At 44.4% G+C, this 21,727-nt stretch overlaps 1 protein-coding gene across 5 annotated transcripts in view; it reads right to left on the bottom strand.

Annotated features, from left to right (window-relative positions):
- Nucleotides 1–9,293: 9,293 nt before the first annotated feature.
- RIPOR3 (RIPOR family member 3) overlaps nucleotides 9,294–21,727 on the bottom strand; it is a 229,110-nt gene continuing 216,676 nt past the window's right edge. For all 5 annotated transcript variants that reach the window (XM_033915149.1, XM_033915148.1, XM_033915152.1 and 2 more), the window contains 5 exons: nucleotides 18,560–18,762; nucleotides 15,222–15,305; nucleotides 14,334–14,424; nucleotides 10,832–10,976; nucleotides 9,294–9,748 (listed from right to left, as the gene is read on the bottom strand). In XM_033915149.1, the coding sequence (XP_033771040.1) occupies nucleotides 10,873–10,976; nucleotides 14,334–14,424; nucleotides 15,222–15,305; nucleotides 18,560–18,762 (482 nt within the window). In that variant the 3' untranslated portion in view covers nucleotides 9,294–9,748; nucleotides 10,832–10,872. The remainder of the gene's footprint in view (nucleotides 9,749–10,831; nucleotides 10,977–14,333; nucleotides 14,425–15,221; nucleotides 15,306–18,559; nucleotides 18,763–21,727) is intronic.

Genomic DNA, 21,727 nt, shown 5'->3' with positions numbered 1-21,727 from the left:
TATTACCCTTCTGTCCGGAATGACACACCTATTGCAGTAGAAAGCACAGTTACTTACCGTAACAGGTGTTATCCAGGGACAGCAGGCAGATATTCTTGACTGATGGGTGACGGCACCGACGGAGCCCCGGTACGGACAATTTTAGAGTGATTGCACTCTAAGAACTTGGAAAGTTCTGGTAGGCCGCACCGCGCACGCGCGAGTGCCTTCCCGCCCGACAGAGGCGCGCGGTCCCCAGTTAGGATAAGCCAGCTAAGAAGCCAACCCGGGGAGGTGGGTGGGACGCAAGAATATCTGCCTGCTGTCCCTGGATAACACCTGTTACGGTAAGTAACTGTGCTTTATCCCAGGACAAGCAGGCAGCATATTCTTGACTGATGGGTGACCTCCAAGCTAACAAAAGGAGGGATGGAGGGAGGTTGGCCATTAGGAAAACAAATTTTGCAAAACAGATTGGCCGAAGTGTCCATCCCGTCTGGAGAATGCATCCAGACAATAATGAGATGTAAAAGTATGAACTGAGGACCAAGTAGCAGCCTTGCAGATTTCCTCAATAGGAGTGGAACGGAGGAAAGCTACAGATGCTGCCATCGCTCGGACTCTATGGGCCGTGACAGAACCTTCCAGTGTCAGTCCGGTCTGAGCATAACAGAATGAAATGCACGCTGCCAGCCAATTAAACAACGTACGTTTAGAAACAGGACGTCCCAATTTATTCGGATCAAAGGACAGAAAGAGTTGGGGAACTGATCTGTGGGGTTTTGTACGCTCTAGATAGTAAGCTAGAGCCCTCTTACAATCCAAAGTATGCAGAGCCTGTTCCCCAGAATGAGAGTGAGGTTTCGGAAAGAAGACAGGCAGAACAATGGATTGGTTGAGATAGAATTCAAAGACAACCTTAGGGAGAAACTTTGGATGTGTACGCAGAACCACCTTGTCATGATGAAAGACCGTAAAAGGTGGATCTGCAACTAGTGCATGTAGCTCACTGACCCTCCTGGCAGAGGTAAGAGCAATAAGGAAAAGTACCTTCCAAGTGAGAAACTTGAAAGGAGTGGTAGCCAAAGGTTCAAATGGAGGCTTCATTAAGGCGGAAAGAACCACATTGAGATCCCAGATAACAGGAGGGGCTTTAAGAGGTGGTTTCACATTGAAAAGACCCCGCATGAACCTGGACACCAGGGGATGAGCTGAGAGAAGTTTTCCATGAACCGGCTCATGAAAAGCAGCAATGGCACTGAGGTGGACTCTGATGGAAGAAGACTTAAGGCCAGAGTCAGACAAAGAAAGCAAATAATCCAACAATGTCTCCACTGCCAGGGAAGTGGGATCAAGATGATGAAGAAGACACCAGGAAGAAAATCGTGTCCACTTCTGATGGTAACATTGCAGAGTGGCTGGTTTCCAGGAGGCATCTAGAATGGAACGAACGGGCTGAGACAAAATAGTATCATGAGAAATCAGCCCGAGAGATACCAAGCTGTCAGGTGCAGAGACTGGAGGTTGGGATGTAGAAGGGTCTCCTGATGCTGTGTAAGCAGAGAAGGAAACAGTGGAAGAAGAAAAGGTTCCCTGGAACTGAGTTGAAGTAGAAGGGAGAACCAATGTTGCCTGGGCCACCTCGGAGCAATCAGAATCATGGTGGCTCGTTCCCTCTTGAGCTTGAACAAGGTTCTCAACATGAGAGGCAGAGGAGGGAAAGCGTACAGGAACAGATTGGACCAGTCGAGGAGAAATGCATCCGCTGCCAGACGGTGAGGAGAGTAGAGTCTGGAGCAGAATAGGGGCAGCTGGTGATTGTGAGGAGCTGCAAAAAGGTCTATCTGAGGAGTGCCCCATTGAGCGAAGATGGACTGTAGAGTGAAAGGATCGAGTGCCCACTCGTGAGGCTGGAGAATTCTGCTGAGCTTGTCCGCTAAGGAATTCTTTTCTCCCTGAATGTAGATAGCTTTCAGGAATAGATGGTGATTTATGGCCCAAGTCCAGATCTTCTGGGCTTCCTGGCACAAGAGGCGAGAGCCCGTCCCACCCTGCTTGTTGATGTAGTACATCGCAACTTGATTGTCTGTGCACAGCAGGAGGACTTGAGGAAAGAGAAGATGTTGGAAGGCCTTGAGGGCATAAAACATCGCTCTGAGTTCCAGGAAATTGATGTGATGCTTCTTTTCCTGGGCTGTCCAAAGGCCTTGAGTTTGGAACGCGTTCAAATGAGCTCCCCAGGCATAAGGGGAGGCGTCGGTGGTGATGACTAGTTGATGAGGAGGTAGATGGAACAGAAGACCTCTGGAGAGATTTGAGGATATCAACCACCATTGTAGAGACTGACGAAGAGATGATGTGACAGATATGTGACGTGAGCAAGGATCCATCGCTTGGGACCACTGGGTAGCTAGGGTCCATTGAGGAGTGCGCAGGTGAAGACGTGCGAAGAGTGTGACATGAACTGTGGAGGCCATGTGACCCAAGAGTATCATCATTTGCTTGGCAGAGATGGAAAGTTGTGGAAGCACCTGCTGACACAGAGATTGAAGCGTTTGAAGACGGTTGGATGGCAGGAACGCTCTCATGAGGACTGTGTCCAAGACAGCTCCGATGAATTGAAGTCTCTGAGTGGGGATGAGATGATATTTGGGTAGATTGATCTCGAACCCCAGAAGTTGAAGAAACAGGATGGTTTGGTTGGTGGCCAGGAGAACAGTCTGAGATGAATTGGCCTTGATTAACCAGTCGTCCAGGTAAGGAAAGACCTGAAGGTGGTGAGATCGTAGAAAGGCAGCCACCACAATCAGACATTTGGTGAACACTCTTGGAGAGGAGGCAAGACCGAAGGGCAGGACCTTGTATTGGTAATGACAACGATTGATCATGAAGCGTAGGTACTGTCTGGAGGCCAGATTGACCGGTATATGAGTGTATGCTTCTTTGAGATCGAGGGAACATAGCCAGTCGCCTTGATTGAGAAGAGGGTAAAGAGTGGCCAGGGAAAGCATTTTGAATTTCTCTTTGACCAAGCATTTGTTTAGATCGCGAAGATCTAGAATGGGTCTTAGATCTCCTGTCTTTTTGGGGACTAGAAAATAACGGGAGTAGAACCCCTGCCCTCTCTGATCTAGAGGAACTTCCTCTATAGCGTTCAGAAGGAGGAGGGATTGAACCTCTTGAAGAAGGAGGGAAGACCGAGGAGTGTTGAAAGCAGACTCTCTTGGCAGACTTTGGGCAGGAGGTGTCTGAAAGTTGAGAGAGTAGCCGTGGCGGATGATGTTGAGGACCCACAGGTCCGAGGTGATGATTTCCCAACGGCTTATGAAATGTATAAGGCGTCCTCCTATGGGCTGTGGAAGATGAGTAGAAGGAGGAAGACTGGCTATGTCCAAGAGAACCAAGTCAAAAGGGCTGAGTTGACTTTTGAGAAGGAGGAGGTTTCATTTGCTGTTGCTGCTGGGCAGGTCGAGCAGGTTGCCTCTGTTGTTGCCTCTGACGCCTGGGTTGCTGCTGTGTCTGAGGTAAGGGACGAGCCACAAACCTTCGTTGATAGGCCGATTGTTGACGAAAAGGCCTAGAAGGTGGGGTCTTCTTCTTTGTCTTAAGGAGAGTATCCCATCAAGTCTCATGAGCTGAAAGTTTCTGAGTAGTAGAGTCCATGGATTCTCCGAACAGCTCATCCCCTAAGCAAGGTGCATTGGCCAGTCGATCTTGGTGATTGACATCGAGTTCGGACACTCTGAGCCAGGCCAGTCGTCGCATAGCCACTGACATAGCCGTGGCTCTAGAGGTCAGCTCAAAAGTGTCATAGATTGATCTGACCATGAACTTGCGCAGTTGCAAGAGCGATGAAGAAATTTGGCGAAAGGCTGATTTCTTACGGTCAGGGAGATATTTCTCAAAAGATGACAAACTTTGAATAAGATGCTTAAGATAAAAAGAAAAATGGAAAGCATAGTTTCCTGACCTGTTCGCTAGCATTGCATTTTGATACAGCCTTTTGCCAAACTTATCCATGGCCTTACCTTCCCTGCCAGGAGGGACAGAAGCATATACACTAGCCCCCGTGGATTTCTTTAAAGTAGACTCTACTAATAAAGACTCATGGGGGAGTTGAGGCTTGTCAAAGCCTGGAATTGGTATAACCTTATATAAGGAGTCCAGTTTACGGGGAGCTCCTGGAATGGTCAAGGGTGTCTCTAGATTTTTGTAAAATGTCTCTCTTAAAATGTCATGGAGAGTTAGCTTGAGAAATTCCCTTGGAGGCTGGTCAAAGTCAAGAGCATCTAAAAATGCCTTGGATTTTTTGGATTCAGCCTCCAAGGGAATAGATAAAGAGTCACACATCTCTTTAAGAAAAGAGGTGAAAGAAGTTGCATCAGGTTTGGAAGATGGATCTAAACCAGAAGGATCCTCGTCCCCTGATGAACACTCTCCCTCAGAGAGGAAAGGCTCTTCTGAATCACCCCACAGATCAGGGTCCCTCACCTGAAAACTGCGGTCTCGTGACTCCGGTGTGGAGGGTTCCAGGTGTCGAGTTTTATGAGTCGACTTACCAGACCTCTGTGAACCAGTACCGGGAGATGTTAAAGGTTGTGTCGGTGCCGATGTTTGAACAGCCTGGTGTCTCGGTTCCGGTGCCAAGACTGGCATTGATACCGAAGAAGTGATGTGCCGCGGTACAGACAAAGTGGATGCCGATAAAGGGGGCTGCTGCACCGTCGGTACCGGCGGCTCAGACCGGACCAGGACTGGAAGGCTTGGAGTCAAAAGAGCAGGGAGTAGCTGTTGGAGTTGTTCCTTTAGCTGGACCTGCAGGACTGCGGCAATGCGCTCGTCCAATGAAGGCACCGGTACCGCTTTTTTCTTCTGCGGTACCTTGGGTGCCGCTCTACACTCCGAAGAGGAACCCGATGTTGAGGGGCTCACCTCAATCGGAGCGGAGCGCTTCTGTGGGTGCCTCGTGGTCGGCAGGATTGGACTCGCTGCTACTGAGACCGGAGGACGCTCCAACGGGGAAGGCTTCTTAGCCGGCTTACCTGTGGGGTGCGACGCCGGCGCGGTATCGCGCGGTGTCGACGAAGTAGGTGCCGACTGAGATGGAGCCGACGTCGGTGCCGGTGGTGCGGAATCAGACATCTCGTTGCCGAACAATAACTGCTGCTGTATCTGGCGGTTTTTAAGTGTTCTCTTCTTTAAAGTCGTACAGCGGAAGCAGGTAGACGCTCGATGGTCAGGACCAAGACACTGCAGACACCAGTTGTGTGGGTCTGTCAGTGAAATTGGTCGAGTGCACCGCTGGCACTTTTTAAACCCGGGTTGAGGGGGCATGAAAGTGAATACGGCTTCTGCCAAATCGAAGGCCGAGGCCTCAATGATGGCAATAGGCCCCGCCGGGGTTAACCGAAAACTGAAGAAAAAAATTAATTTTTTTTTTTTTTTTTATCGAAAAGAAAAGAAACAACGGAAATAAAATTTCCAAAAGGGTTTACGCGAGCGGGAAGGCGATATTTACTAGAAAAAAAAGAACTTTCAACAGCCATTGAAAGAAACGCGTCTTCTTAGCTCCGCAGAAACTAAGAAACTGGGGACCGCGCGCCTCTGTCGGGCGGGAAGGCACTCGCGCGTGCGCGGTGCGGCCTACCAGAACTTTCCAAGTTCTTAGAGTGCAATCACTCTAAAATTGTCCGTACCGGGGCTCCGTCGGTGCTGTCACCCATCAGTCAAGAATATGCTGCCTGCTTGTCCTGGGATAACAATGTTTATGAACAATATTTCACTTACTAGGTTGCTGACAGGAGATGTCACCTACTTTTGTCCTTCCAAGGCACATCATCCTTAAAGCATGTAGAGAGAATCAAATATGATTCTGGATGCTCATAGATATGGATTTTATCACTGTTGGTCCTGTCCATTAAAAACTTGTAAGATTGAGTAGTACTTCTTCCATCCAGATAATTGAATGAAAGGGTAATCCTTTCAGATACATTATAAATGTTTTTCCTGCAAATGTCTGAGAACTAGTAACTATTCAGCATCAACAAGGTTTTTTCTATGCTAAACATCCTTATTTAGAGGACTATCGTGTGTTTTTAAAACTCTGTATTCTTTCTCTAAGGGGAATGAACATTTCTACTTAGAAAGAAAGAAGGCAACTGCTTATGTAAATTCCTATTATATTTGGATTTTAATTGCTAAACATCTCATCTTCAGAGGTGTTTGCAGTTTTCAGTATGAATAATTAGACAATTGCTGTTAGATTACCCTGCAAGCTAATACCGTTTTAACCAATGATAGCATTTAGTGCAAGTCTTGTCTGCATGCCTTTCTAGTGCTGGATACATTCGATACTCCATAGCTTAAAAAGGACCTGAGCATGCCAGAATATTTTCCAAATGCAGGGAGCAGGTGTAGCTATGATATATTTTTGAGGCCTTTTTGTTTGTGTTTCTTTTTAGTAAAAGGTGTTAAGGCATTGGAAAATAGTGTGCAGAACTGATGCATTCCCTCTGCAGCCTTGGGATATAGATTATGTATACAACTATACTGTTTAATCTTATAAACAATTCTTTACTACCAACTTCAATATTTCGTTAATGAAACCAGCATATCATTAAAGAGGTTTTATATAGCAAATACTGTGAACTGGATATTGAGTTAACTGAGATACATGAAGATAACATTTTAAAATACTGAACTGTTATTCAATTATAAAGTGAAACTGGCAATCTAAAAGACGTATACAAATCTAGGATCTGGCCACAAAAAGTTGTATTAAGTGGGACTTCTGAGTCATCTGGTAAAACCAATATGTGTCTGGCAGGGGAATGTGCTCCTTCCATGAAGCTTTGTGCCATAGAATCATAAAAAGGCAAGGGTCTTTGAACTATGGATTAGATGCTGCTTGCAGCACTCATTTTTTTCAGCCTGTCATGCTTTTCCTGCTTGCAGCTGAATCCAACACGAGGGCAAAATTTTACTTTTGCCACTACCATATATTTTAAGAAAAAGGAGCAAAGCTAGGAGGGTTCTTGGACTCTACAAGCAAATATGATGACAGTACTAAATCATGTGACAAATTCAAAAAGCTTCAGGACTCTTGCATCCCCTACTCTACCCAGCACACTTTGGCCCTGATACTCAAAGCTCCGACAACATGGTATTAAATTCAGCGTTGGTATAATTTATTTATTTTTTTTTTTTTAAATCAGGTGATGCTCTTTACAATAGCATGCAAATTATATGTATGCTATTTTTGCAGAGCAGTCCTGGTAAAAGGAGGAAGTACTGTGCCTAGTACTTGCACAACTCCTTCCCTCCCCATCCCTATCAGCTGCATCCATTTTTTCCCCTTCCTAGCTGCTGCACTCTCTCCTGCCGGCTCATCTTTATACAGAGCCGGCAGAATTCCTTAAAGCTGATGATTAGTGGCTTCGGGGCTTCCCCTGCCGGCTCAGTTGATCACAGCTCCAGAGCAGCAATCAAGATGAGCCGGCAGGGAGAGCAGGGGCTTCATGCTTAGCTGTGGGTTTCTTTTTTTTGTTATATGAGGAGGGTGCAGCTGTTGTGCATATACACTCATATCTCATATGCACAACAGCTACCAGCAGCTCTAGAGCTGACGTAAAAATTTCCATGGAAATGGGGGGCATTCCCTTTCGTGCATTGCAAGGAAAGCTCATTAGAATACTAAAGAGCTCCTTGTAATATATTTGATTGGGGTTTTAGGTGGCTGCTTCGAGGATTGGTAGCAGCCACAGAGAATCCTTTTGTGCATTACCAGCAGGGAAACCTTTTGAGCATCAGGGCCTCTATTGGAGTACTTCCATTATCCCCCCCCCCCCCCCCCAACTGACCTGATTAGTGATTTGAATATTCAGTGTGGCCCTTCTCAAACTTTGGGAATCCCTATAAAAAAACTACATCTGGCCTGCCTTATTTATTATTAGAGAGCTATGGGAGCAGAGGAGTCTAAACATTTCTGGATTTACTTATCCCAATCTTATTTAAAAATACCTGTTCAATTGTTTTTCTTTTTTTAATATAAAAAGTTAGGTTGTTTTTAAGACCCAGAAGTTCTAGATTACATCTTTTCTTTTTTCTTTTTTTTTGGGGGGGGAGGGAGGCTTAAAGTTTTGGTATTTCAATAACTGTATCTAAAACAAAAAAGAACACCAACTTAGGCAATTTTAATACAGCATAACAAGCAAGATGGCTGGGCCAGTCCAGTTGTTTAAATATGCAGAAAGATTGCCTTCCATTGCTGTGAAGAAAAGTCAAAACTTAAATTCTAATTCTGTATGTCCCCTTTGAAAATGGTTAAAACATTGGCATCACTAAGCGAAACATACCCAAATACCAAGAATAAAAACAAACAATTCTAATAAAGTATTAGAATAAAAATGTGTTTGGACCTTCCAAAAAAAAGAGCAGACCCTTGTGTGTGGCAGTTTGCAGCATTACCTCATGGATGGCATTTCACATTCAGAAATATGGAAGATTGTTCCACTGGGGTTTGATTCTACTAAGCCATCTACACTAACAATACTAAGTTATGCATTAGACTTTTTTTTTTTTTTAAACATGATGGATGGCTGATCATTAGAGCCAAGACTAGGTGGAAAGAATATAGCTCACACTTGGCACTAGGATTATTTTTCTGATGGCCCACTAAACACTTTCTTCTACTATAGTTTTAATTGCTCTTATAAAAAAATTGGAATGACCGTTCCAAAACCATACAGTAATAATTTTATAAGGAGGGATGGATGTGTAGGTGTGAAGTATGCACCTAACTAGGGATGTATTAATCATTAATGTGTGTATGTAGTAACATATGTGCATAACTGATCTCTCATAAAATCACAGAGCACACAAATTATAAAATGCTAAAATTTTACATGCTTCCTTACATCTAGTCACAGGCATTTACACCATCTCTAGGGCTGGTATTAAGTGCCTGAATCTTAAATTAAGGTTATTTTTGACCTCTTGCACTAGAAAAATAGGTACTTCTCTTCTTAAAATAGACTCAAACTAGGTGCATTAAATAGAACATTTAGTAGGCAAACTATTATAAAATTACCCTCATTCTACTGTTCTACATGGAAAATGCTGACTTTTCATTGTTCGTACTTACAGCAGAACAGTTGAAACTTGAGAACATAGGCAATCTTAGAAAACAAAGAAATTCACTTGTTTGATAGGCAGTGGATCCCAACCCTGTTCTGGAGGACCACTAAACCAATCGGGTTTTCAGAATAGCCTTAATGAATATGCATGAGAGAGATTTGCATATAATGGAAGTGACAGGCATGCAAATCTCTTCCATGCATATTCATTAGGGCTATCCTGAAAACCCGATTGGCCTGGTGGTCCTCCAGGACAGGGTTGGGAACCACTGGGCTAGATCATTGCATAACTCCGTTTCACTGTCCATTAGGAGAAATTTACATCTTTACTTTTAGTTTTCTTTTTTGAAAACCAGCAGCAAACAATTCACAGCAGCATTTCAACTGACTTACTCTAAAAGTCCACTCATAGGTCTCCTTTCTTTATGCATATAACTTTTCACATCTTTTATAACTATTCAACCAGATAAAAAAACATTCTTAGAATCCACTTCATTGTTGTATGTTGTCACTGTACATTCCATGTATCCGGATGTTGCCGATGCAGGATTCTGAGAAGGATTGGTAAACTAGCATCCTTGGATTTACTTAGATCCATAAGAGTAGGAGACCTTTCAAAACTTGAAGACTAGTATCTGATGAATGAAACAGAAATACATGGATAAAGATGAATGATTTTGTCTAATGGTCAGTTGTGAAATTTAAATAGTTGTTTTTAGGAGACTGAAGGCACATGCTTCTATTTTCAGCACCTCCTGCAGTCTTGCATTCTTTGTGTTTGGACAGTCGAGAGGGTGTAGTGGAGGGGGGCAGAGGCAGTTGCAAGCACCAAAGAATACTCCACAAGTCCCTAGCCACAAGAGAACAACTACTTAGTCTGTATCAGTACCAAGTTCACAGGAAATCCATCTTTCAGAAAAAGATAAATCATAATATATGTCCTTAGCAACTGGCCAGTATTCTAACTTACATCAATTTACTTGGCTTGCAAGTTATCTGATTCTCTTGGATTTAGGATTTATTCACTTGCCTTTCCAAATTCTTGTTCAAGGTGATTTACAATTTGGGTATAGTAATCATATCTGTCTTACAGTGCTTACAATCTAATTTGGTAGAATAAAGAAATGGAGGGCAAAGTGATTCAAAAGCAGAATCCCAGGGAGAAGAGGAATTTGGACTCTTGCTTACAGGTTCTCAGCTTGATGCTTCATTAAGGCCATTGCACTTTAAAAACAAGACTGCAGCTGGTAACAAATGAAACAATCAGACAACTAACCTTTGACAGAAAATCCAATTCAGTATTTTAATACAGCAGTACAAGTTAGATTTTTCACAAAAAATAGTTTGCTAGTCTTAGAGCTTTCAGTTTTACTTTATTTCTAGGTCACCTTTGTTTTGTCTAACACCATTTTTACACTTCTTTTGGAATAGAATCTTGTGTGTGTGTTGGGGGGGTTATATTATTATTTTAGAGGACATTCTTATAGCTGTGCTTTTTTGTTTTAAAATATTCATTTCCCAGGTCCTTTCATTGGCTTATGCTATATTCATGATCTACACGAGAGCACTGCGATATCCTCTTTGAGTTCTGGGTGAGCAGCACTACTACATGTATCTCCTTTAGAATGATAAGGATGAATAGGGTAAGTAGGAGAAACCTTTAGACACTTTAACACCTGTGCTAAAGTAAGAGTCATAATGATTGCTTTATCTGATACCTGACTTATATAAAGCATTTTTCCCCAGTACTGCCACTTCTTCAAAATACTGTAATCTCAACGTCTGCATCCTGAGATAAAGGATCTTTTTTTACATCACAGGCCATTTTGTCTAACTCTTCGAAAACTGAACGTCCTTTTTCACCTGTAAATTAAAGCAAAAATGATTAAAAAGTTCTATAAACAAATTACAAAGTGTCTGTATTTATATACTGTATTTAGAGATAGATATAATACACATGTCATAGAAAAAAGTGTATCATACATTTATGGTTGGATCATATGCTGAGTTTCCAATTCCGTTACTTTTTATTAGAAATATTTCTGTAGACATACAATCAAATGATTACAAAATCTTGTTTAAAATAAATAACAACATAAACATCTACATGAGAAGATAAGCAAAGTCATGCTGAGTTGGACCAAGGTTTATTGAGCCCAACTACCTGTATCTGGCATTGGCCAGTCTAGAACAGTGGTCAGCAAACTGCGGCTCGTGAACCACTTGAGTGTGGCTCGTGGCTACCTGCTTCCCTTCTCACTGCCCTCCCCCAAGCCACCACCATTGGGGAACATGCCACCACCACCGCCATCAGGGAACAGGCCGCCGCCGAGTACTGAGCTCTCCCTGCTTCCCTTCCCCACGGGGCTGACCAACTCTCACCACCCGATGTCAATTCTGATGTCGGAGAGGATGTTCTGGGCCAGCCAATTGCTGCCTGGCTGGCCCGGAACTTCCTCTCCGACGTTAGAATTGACGTCGGGTGGCGAGAGTTGGTCAGCTCCGCGGGAAAGGGAAGCAGGGAGAACTCAGAACTCGGCACTGACCTGTTCCCTGATGGCAGCAGTGGCAGCATGTTCCCAATGGCGGTGGCTTGGGGGAAGGCAGGGAGAAAGAAAGAAGTGGGGGGGATAGTGAGACAGAAAGAAAGAAGGGACACAGACAGAAGGGGCATGGAGAAACAAAGAAAGAAATGGTGCACAAAGAAAGACAGACATACAGAAAGAAAGGGGGCATGGAGAGAGAAAGAAAGAAGGGGGCAGGGTGAAAGAAAGAAAAAGTTGGGGGAGGGAATGAGATCTGGAGGAGAGGAAGCATACAGGAGGCTGAAAGAAGGGAAGAAATATTGGATGCACAGTCAGAAGAATAAAGTGCAACCAGAGACTGATGAAATTACCAAACAAAGGTAGGAAAAATTATTTTATTTTCAATTTAGTGATCAAAATGTGTCTGTTTTGAGAATTTATATCTGCTGTCTATATTTTGCACTATGGCCCCCTTTTACTAAACCTCAATAGCAGTTTTTAGCGCAGGGAGCCTATGAGCATCGAGAGCAGCGCAAGGTATTCAGCGCAGTTCCCTGCGCTAAAAAATGTTATCGTGGTTTAGTAAAAAGGGAGGGGGTATATTTGTCTATTTTTGTATAGTTGTTACTGAGGTGACATTGCATAAAGTCATCTGCCTTTTTGAAAACTTGTGGAATATAAATGATAATTAACATTTTCTCTACGTACAGTGTGCTTTGTGTTTTTTAAAATTTTATTGTTGGTAGATCATTTTGACTTGGCCACGAAGGTAAGGGGGAGGGAGGGAGGGGAGCTGCTGAAAGACATCTAGTAATCCTTGCAGGCTTGACTGTGCAGGGAGTTATTTTTGTAAAATCATGTTTTGTTATGTGACTGGCATTATTTAGACTTTAATTTCTATGAATAAATAGAATGAAAATAATAATACATTGCTTGCTTGTTTTTATGTGCGTGCGCTGAAGGGAAGTGGAGACACAGTGGGCTGAGGACGCTGAAGGGAAATGGGAAAGAGAGAGTGGGGAGAAGATGCTGATTTATAAATTGACAATTGTACAGAATATTATTTCTTTTTATACTTTAATATAATAAGTTCAGTATAAAACTATTCGAGGCTTGTGTGGATGGGAACAGGTGGTTTACAGGGATGGGGATGGAGACAAATTTTTTCCCCATGTCGTTCTCTAGGCTCTGCCATGAATCGATTTCGACTACATGCGGGCGAGCGGGGTGTCAGTCGAGTTGACGTAGCCATCGTACTGCAAGCGGGCACGGGTTATGGCGCTCAAAAAAAATCTTAATCATTGTACTGCTGATTTTGGCTCTTTTGACTAATGAGCTTGCCTACCACTGGTCTAGACCAATGTACCCAGAAGATCCCACAGATCAACCATCCAATTACAGACCCATAACCTCAATACCACTATATGCCAAGATAATGGAAGGCTTCCTAGCAAAACTCCTCTCTGAACACCTAGAAAACCACAACTTACTCCACCCCTCACAATCAGGCTTCAGAGGCCAATACAGTACAGAAACATTATTACTCGCTCTCCTAGACACAGCCACGCAACACCTAAGCAAAGGCAAAAAAAAATGCTGCTCATTCAACTAGACCTCACCGCAGCATATGACCTGGTAGATCACATCTTACTACAAACACTGAAGGCAATAGGAATCACAGGCAGATTCTATAACTGGTTTGAAGGTTTCGTCCGCTCAAGGAAATACAGAGTCAAAACAAAGAAAGAACAATCTGAAACCTGGAACAACCCCTGCAGAGTCCCCCAAGACTCGCCACTATCCCCAACACTCTTCAACCTCTATAAAGCCACACTAGGCACATGCCTAGACAAATTAGACATAACCTCATACAACTACGCAGATGATATCACCATCATCCTGCCTTTCAACCAATCCACCAAAGACACAACAATCAAAATACATATAATACTAGAAACAATATCACAATGGGTGAGAGAACACAAACTAAAATTCAACCAAGAGAAAACCAAAGGCATTTAACAGTGTGATAAGACGTGGCTGTAGCCAGAAGGATGCTATGCTGTATAGAAAGAGGAATAACCAGCAGAAGAAGAGAGGTGTTGATGCCCCTCTATAGGTCATTAGTGAAGGCCACACTTGAAGTATTATGTTCAGTTTAGGAGGCTTTTTCCTATAAAAAGATTTTAAGCAATCCAGAGGAAGGTGACAAAAATGGTGAGGGATTTGAACCAAAAGAAGTAGAAGAGACTGAAAAACCTAAACATGTATACTCTAGAGAAGAGGAGGACAGGGGAGATATAAAACAGATGTTTAAATACTTGAAAGGTATTAATATAGAACCAAATCTTTTCCAGAGAAGGGAAAATGGTAAAACTAGAGGACATAACTTGAGGTTGCAGGGGAGGAAGACTTAGGAGTAATATTAGGAAATTCTTTTCACAAAGAGGGTGCTACTGTGCACTATTTACCATAAGTCCAAGTTTGCAACAGCACACTTTACTTGTAGACCAGCTGAGTTGCAAATATGCATATTGCCAGAGAAGAACTGGATACCCTTTTGTTCTTACACATCTTAATTTTAAATCTGTAGCGTTTGAATTATATCTAGAGCCCAAGTAGATACTTGCACTCAGGTAAGCAGAAAGCCTAAGAAACTGAGCAATGTATTGGTATGAAACACTTAACCATTTACCGAATGATAATATTGTTTCTCTTGCGGCATTCCTCACTTCCTCTACTTCAGACTGACACAGACTGGCAAGCTGATCAATGCTTTCAGTGCCCTGTTTGGGGGTGGAGAGAGGGAAAGAGGAGGAGATCAACATTGCTCATTAAACAATATGTCTCTGAGATAAGTCTTAATCTTAAAATATAAATATATATCTGAAATACAAGCAAATCCTGCTGGAAAGAATGTATTTGTAGCAGATGAGAAGGCTGATATTGCTAAAAAAATAAAAATAAATAAGTTGTATTCCATGTTCAGCCACAACCATGCCATTAATGCCTTTGTAACTAACAGGAATAACAAATTTGGCCTGCTGTCACAGTGTATTTTGTTCTTTGGCACTGGCCACACTTTTTAAAACCTGTTACCGGGCGGGACATTGACGAAAACATCGCCTCAGCCAAATTGAACTCAATGGTTGAGACAAGAAAGAAGCCCTGCCAGTCAAACCACCGAACGGCAACAAACGGAGGAAAAAAAACTACTCCCGAAAAGTTTTTTTTTTTATAAAAGGAAATAAAATTAAGAAAAAAAAACGCGCGAGCGGGAAGGCAGAGGCAAAAAACGATGAAAGTTTGAAATCACGATTTCTTAGCTCCACGGAAAACTAAGGAGCCATGTGCCTACATCGGGCAGGAAGGCTCTCACGCATGCATGGTGCAGTCAGTCACGAACTTTCTAAAGTTCATAAAGTGCTGGTGCACTTTTGCAGCTGTCCGATCCGGGTATGGCATCACCCATATATGAGAATATGCTGCCTGCTTGTCCTGGGATAATATCTAGTACATTAGAAAAAGAACAGGCCTATAACAATCACTAACAGCCAGATGAAAGCAGGAATTCTTTACTTACTTTAAGATTTTTTAGGGCCAAACACGCAGCCTGTTGTACTTGGGTATCACTGTCTGATAAAACATCAGTATAATAAAGAACTGCCTGAAAAATAAAACAGAAAAAAAGCAAAATAATACAGAAGTTTTGTTTCTTACACTAAAACGTTTGACTTTCCATAATAAATATTTTTCCATTTATTCCTAGTTCCTGGGACAATTGTCTTAGTATCAGTGCAGACTTCTAAAAACAAAGGGACTATTCTAAAGGGTAAATTTTCAGCTGTCTTTCTAACAGGGACTCCTACAATCAAGGGCCTGAAACTTGGCCCATAGATGTCACAAGTATGCAATGACTATGAGCTCTGATTCCTCTCCCGGGCCTTTCCATATGAGAGTGAATGCTTATAGTCCCTAAAGAGAAATGCTTTATTACATACGAGCTGAACTACACCATCAAGCATCCCAAGAGTAAGAACAATTTTTTTTTTCCCAAATCTTTATTCATTTTTACATCTCACAATAAGTGTACAATAATATAACAATTGACTTATACAGATCACTTGAAAATCTTTCCTATTATCATCATAAATATGTAAATTTAAATCCCTCCCCATCCATCCATAATATAATGGAAGCATATCATACATATATTATATTCAAAGATACTGAAACATCCAATAATACATCCCTTCCTTTTCATTCTTATAACATATTTTTATGGAAAAAAGGTGTCTAATCATCACAATATGCTGTCAATGGCCCCCCAATTTTTAAAAATTTATTATAGTTCCCTTTTTGTATGGCAATTATTCTTTCCATTTTATATACATGGCACAGTGGATTCCACCAGAAGGTGTAATTAAGTCTGGTGTAATCTTTCCAATTGCTGGTGATATGCTGAATGGCAACTCCTGTCATTATTAATAAAAGTTTGTTATTATTTGCTGAAATTTGACTTTTTAATCTCATAGATGTTCCAAATAAAATTGTGTCGTACGAAAGAGCTACATGGTTTTCTAACAAACAATTAATTTGAGACCAAATTGTTTTCCAAAAGGCCATGATGCAGAGTAAGAACAATTTAAAAAAATATATATTACTGTTTTTCAAATGCAGAATTTAGCACATGCCAGGGACTCTGTTGCTCTTCTAGCAGTATGCCAAACTCATGCTAAGTCTGCAGAAAAAAGATTTCCAAATTTCCAGAGAAACTTCCTTAGCTGTGTATTCATTCACCTCTGAAGCAAACCCCTGAATTATGGAAAATTTATTTCATTTGCATCTGTACAACTTATAAAACCTTAGAAGGATAAAGTAGGTGAGTTTATAAAGCACAGTTACTTACCGTAACAGGTGTTATCCAGGGACAGCAGACATATATTCTCACATGTGGGTGACGTCATCTACGGAGCCCCAGCGCGGACAGCTTTTCAAGCAAACTTGATTGAAGTTTCAAGTTTGCTATGCTGCACCACGCATGTGCATGCCTTCTTGCCCACTAGAGGGCGCATCCCCACCTCGTGGTCCTCAGTTCCATAGCCAGCAAAGAAGCCATCCCCGGGGAGGAGGGCGGGTTGTGAGAATATATGCCTGCTGTCCCTGGATAACACCTGTTACGGTAAGTAACTGTGCTTTATCCCAGGACAAGCAGGCATGATATTCTCACATGTGGGTGACCTCCAAGCCAACCAAAAAAGGGCAGGTGGGAGGATGGCAATTTAGGAAAACAGGTTACGCAAAACCGACTGGCCAAATCGGCCATCGCTTCTGGACAACGTATCCAGACAGTAGTGGGAGGTGAAAGTATGAACCGAAGACCAAGTGGCAGCCTTGCAGATGTCCTCCACTGGAGTAGACCAGAGGAAAGCAACAGAAGCTGCCATTGCTCAGACTTTATGTCCCGTAACCCGACCATGCAGCGCGAGACCAGCCTGAGCGTAGCAAAAAGAAATACAAGCAGCCAACCAGTTAGACAAGGTGCGCTTGGAAACAGGACGTCCCAACCGATTAGGGTCGAAGGACAAAAATAATTGAGGAACCTTCCGATGAGACTGAGTGCGTTGAAGATAAAAAGCCAATGCCCTCTTACAGTCAAGCGTGTGAAGCGCCACCTCGCCAGGATGCGAGTGGGGCTTCGGAAAGAACACCGGAAGAACAATGGACTGATTGAGGTGGAAATCAGACACAACTTTCGGCAAAAATTTAGGATGGGTGCGAAGAACCACCTTGTCATGATGAAACACAGTAAAAGGTGGGTCCGCAACCAAAGCTTGCAACTCACTAACTCGCCTAGCTGAGGTGAGTGCAATCAGAAAAATCACCTTCCAAGTGAGAAACTTAAGATGAGATTTGTCAATAGGCTCAAAAGGAGGCTTCATCAGCTGAGCCAAAACCACATTGAGATCCCAAACTACAGGGGGAGGTTTCAGAGGGGGATGAACATTCACCAGACCCCGCATGAAACGAGTCACCAGAGGATGAAGAGAGAGAGAGGAGTCAGTCGGGTGCTCAGGACCTAGGCACAATAAGCACCACCGGTGGGGATCGGTAATAGAAAGCAACCGATCGCACCGGGTGCACTTTTTAAAGCCCGTCAAGGAACGGGACATGAACTCAAAAATGGCCGGGAATGAACGAGGTCCCACGGCCGCGGCTACCGGGAGCCCCCGGAGCCGAACAAAAAACTTTTTTTTTTTTTTCCGACGATAACTAACACACGAACTAATAAAAACAACAAATCAAGCACAGCGACCGAGAAAACACACTCAGCCGCGGTGTCAGAAGGCAAAAGATATAGAGCACAATTTCCACAGGGCTTCTGGCTCCGCGGAAAAAACTGAACTGAGGACCACGAGGTGGGGATGCGCCCTCTAGTGGGCAAGAAGGCATGCACATGCGTGGTGCAGCATAGCAAACTTGAAACTTCAATCAAGTTTGCTTGAAAAGCTGTCCGCGCTGGGGTTCCGTAGATCAGTGGTTCCCAACCCTGTCCTGGAGGAACACCAGGCCAATTGGGTTTTCAGGCTAGCCCTAATGAATATGCATGAAGCAAATTTGCATGCCTATCACTTCCATCATATGTAAATCTCTCTCATGCATATTCATTAGGGCTAGCCTGAAAACCCGATTGGCCTGGTGTTCCTCCAGGACAGGGTTGGGAATCACTGCCGTAGATGACATCACCCACATGTGAGAATATCATGCCTGCTTGTCCTGGGATAATACTTTATTTTAGAGAAGTGTGTCGTCGTCCCCCCACACACACACTTTAACAATCTTGGAACCACTTAAGTTGTCCTAGTTTCATGTAACTTGGAGATGGGTTTTCAGGTAAATAGGTTCTCAAGATTTCATTACCTTTTGTCTAAATTTCTTATTTCTGGCAGACTTAGATATGCAACAGGTCACTGCTTTGCAAACTTTGTGGTTCTCATCCAGCTGCAGTGCTGCAAGCAGTTGCAAGGTCTGGGGCAGAGGCTGAAGCTGACTCACTCGTTTTCCTTTCAACTTTTTGATTTTCTTCAGTCGCCCAGGAAGCTGCAGCTCATCAATCAATGTTACTTTATTGGAAAACATGAAACTGTTAATAACTCTCTTGTTAGATTAGGTACTTTTAACTGGCCTTAGGCATTTGTGTACCTATTTATTTCCATCATCAATTTATTGTCAGTCACAATTACATTACATTACATTACATTAGGGACTTCTATTCCGCCTATACCTTGCAGTTCAAGGCGGATTACAAAAGAGCTAACTGGACATTTCCAGTGAAGTTACAACAGTGAAAAGTGGCTGATGTTTAAGAAAACAAAATAGGCACTTTCAGTAACTTCACTCACACCCCCTTTTACTAAGCTGCGATAGAGATTTCTACAATGGCCTGGAGTGCTAAATGCTCTGGGCTTTAGTAGAAACCTCTACCGTGGCTCAGCTCTTTTTTTTTTTTTTTTATAATTCTTTATTCATTTTAAAACTTTCATCAAGTGTACAAATAATCATAATAAACACAATTACTCTGAGCACTTGAACATCTTATCATTACAACTTATAAGTAGAATTGTAACCCTCAATTCTGGGGTAGAACACAGGAGTGATTACTTATGTACTAATATGTGCATTGAAAGCTTTAAAATATATTTTACTATTTAACCTGTAAACTATTTTGTGAGGACACATGGTTGATTTTCAGAAAGAATATTTATGTAAGAAAGGGAAAGAAATCCATTTCAAGTACTGTATATTGAAACTTCAGCTTTCTCATGTGCCATCAGGAATTTCTTAATGGGCTTTTCTTTTGTCTCAGTTTCAGTTTAGTGGATGAGTCAATCCCCACTCCCACAATGACAGAAACAGGAGATACAGTGGTGCCTCGCATAACGGACGCCTCGCACAGCGAACGCTGCGCACAACGAACTTTATGTCTTGATCCGTACAACGAACTTCGTTTCACACAACGAAGTCGCCCGAGCTGCATCCTTCCGCGCAGGCACTGCGCTTAACTGCTCTCTCTCCGCCTGGTTCCCTCTTGCCCCCCCGACTCCCCGACACGATCGGGGCAAGAGGGAGCTCAAGCCCTCTTGCCCCCCCCCGCCCCCCCGACACGATCGGGGCAAGAGGGAGCTCAAGCCCTCTTGCCCCCCCGACTCCCCGACACGATCGGGGCAAGAGGGAGCTCAAGCCCTCTTGCCCCCCCGACACGATCGGGGCAAAAGGGAGCCCAAGCCCTCTTGCCCCGCCGATTCCCCAACTCCCCGACAATATCGGGCCAGGAGGGAGCCCAAGTCCTCCTGGCCACGGCGACCCCCCTAACCCCACCCTGCACTACATTACGGGCAGGAGGGATCCCAGGCCCTCCTGCCCTCGACGCAAACCCCCCCTCCCCCCAACGACCGCCCCCCCCAAGAACCTCCGACCGACCCCCAGCCGACCCGCGACCCCCCTGGCCGACCCCCACGACACCCCCCAATCCCCTTCCCCGTACCTTTCTGTAGTTGGCCGGACAGACGGGAGCCAAACCCGCCTGTCCGGCAGGCAGCCATCGACGGAATGAGGCCGGATTGGCCCATCCGTCCCAAAGCTCCGCCTACTGGTGGGGCCTAAGGCGCCTGGGCCAATCAGAATAGGCCCGGGAGCCTTAGGTCCCTCCTGGGGGCGGGGCCTGAGGCACATGGGCCCAACCCGACCATGTGCCTCAGGCCCTGCCCCCAGGAGGGACCTAAGGCTCCCGGGCCTATTCTGATTGGCCCAGGCGCCTTAGGCCCCACCAGTAGGCGGAGCTTTGGGACGGATGGGCCAATCCGGCCTCATTCCGTCGATGGCTGCCTGCCGGACAGGCGGGTTTGGCTCCCGTCTGTCCGGCCAACTACAGAAAGGTACGGGGAAGGGGGTTGGGGGTGTCGTGGGGGTCGGCCAGGGGGGTCGCGGGTCGGCTGGGGGTCGGTCGGAGGTTCTTGGGGGGGGGCGGTCGTTGGGGGGAGGGGGGGTTTGCGTCGAGGGCAGGAGGGCCTGGGATCCCTCCTGCCCGTAATGTAGTGCAGGGTGGGGTTAGGGGGTCGCCGTGGCCAGGAGGACTTGGGCTCCCTCCTGGCCCGATATTGTCGGGGAGTTGGGGAATCGGCGGGGCAAGAGGGCTTGGGCTCCCTTTTGCCCCGATCGTGTCGGGGAGTCGGGGGGGCAAGAGGGCTTGAGCTCCCTCTTGCCCCGATCGTGTCGGGGAGTCGGGGGGGCAAGAGGGCTTGAGCTCCCTCTTGCCCCGATCGTGTCGGGGAGTCGGGGGGGGGCAAGAGGGCTTGAGCTCCCTCTTGCCCCGATCGTGTCGGGGAGTCGGGGGGGGCAAGAGGGCTTGAGCTCCCTCTTGCCCCGATCGTGTCGGGGAGTCGGGGGGGCAAGAGGGCTTGAGCTCCCTCTTGCCCCGATCGTGTCGGGGGTGCCAGGGACTACACGGAGTCACCCACCGTACCACCCGATTCGGGTAAGCGCAGGTATCGGTGGGTGGCTTATTTGCGGGGGGGGTGCCTTATTTTACATTTTTTTCTAAAAAGGGGGGGCTGTCTTATTTGATGGCCCTGCCTTATCATCGGGGAAACACGGTAGAAAAAAAAAAAAAATGAACAGTTAAGTCCCAGTTTTTGCCGCTGAGACTCTGCCCTCTCACTGTAAAATTAGACTCTACTTAGTCTGTCTTTAAATTTAAAAAATGTGTGTTGTTTTAAAAAACAATTATGTTTTTAGATGTATCTAAATAAAAATAATAACCAAAAATTTATCTTTTTTTATGTCATCTTAGCATATTTTATGCTACAGAACGAATTATTTTTTTTAACATGTATTGTTATGGGAAAACGCGTTTCACACAACGAACGTTTCACATAACAAACTTGCTCCTGGAACGGATTAAGTTCGTTGTGTGAGGCACCACTGTACTTTATGCCTGATGCTGTAACCACTGGCATGTTACTGCAGTGGTGTGAACATAACATAAGAATAGCCAACCGGGACAGACCAATAGTCTGTCTAGCCCAGTAC

The sequence above is a fragment of the Geotrypetes seraphini genome, chromosome 11 (assembly GCF_902459505.1).
Source record: "Geotrypetes seraphini chromosome 11, aGeoSer1.1, whole genome shotgun sequence".
Lineage (NCBI taxonomy): Eukaryota > Metazoa > Chordata > Amphibia > Gymnophiona > Dermophiidae > Geotrypetes > Geotrypetes seraphini.
This window is presented reverse-complemented; position numbering and strand designations above follow the sequence as displayed.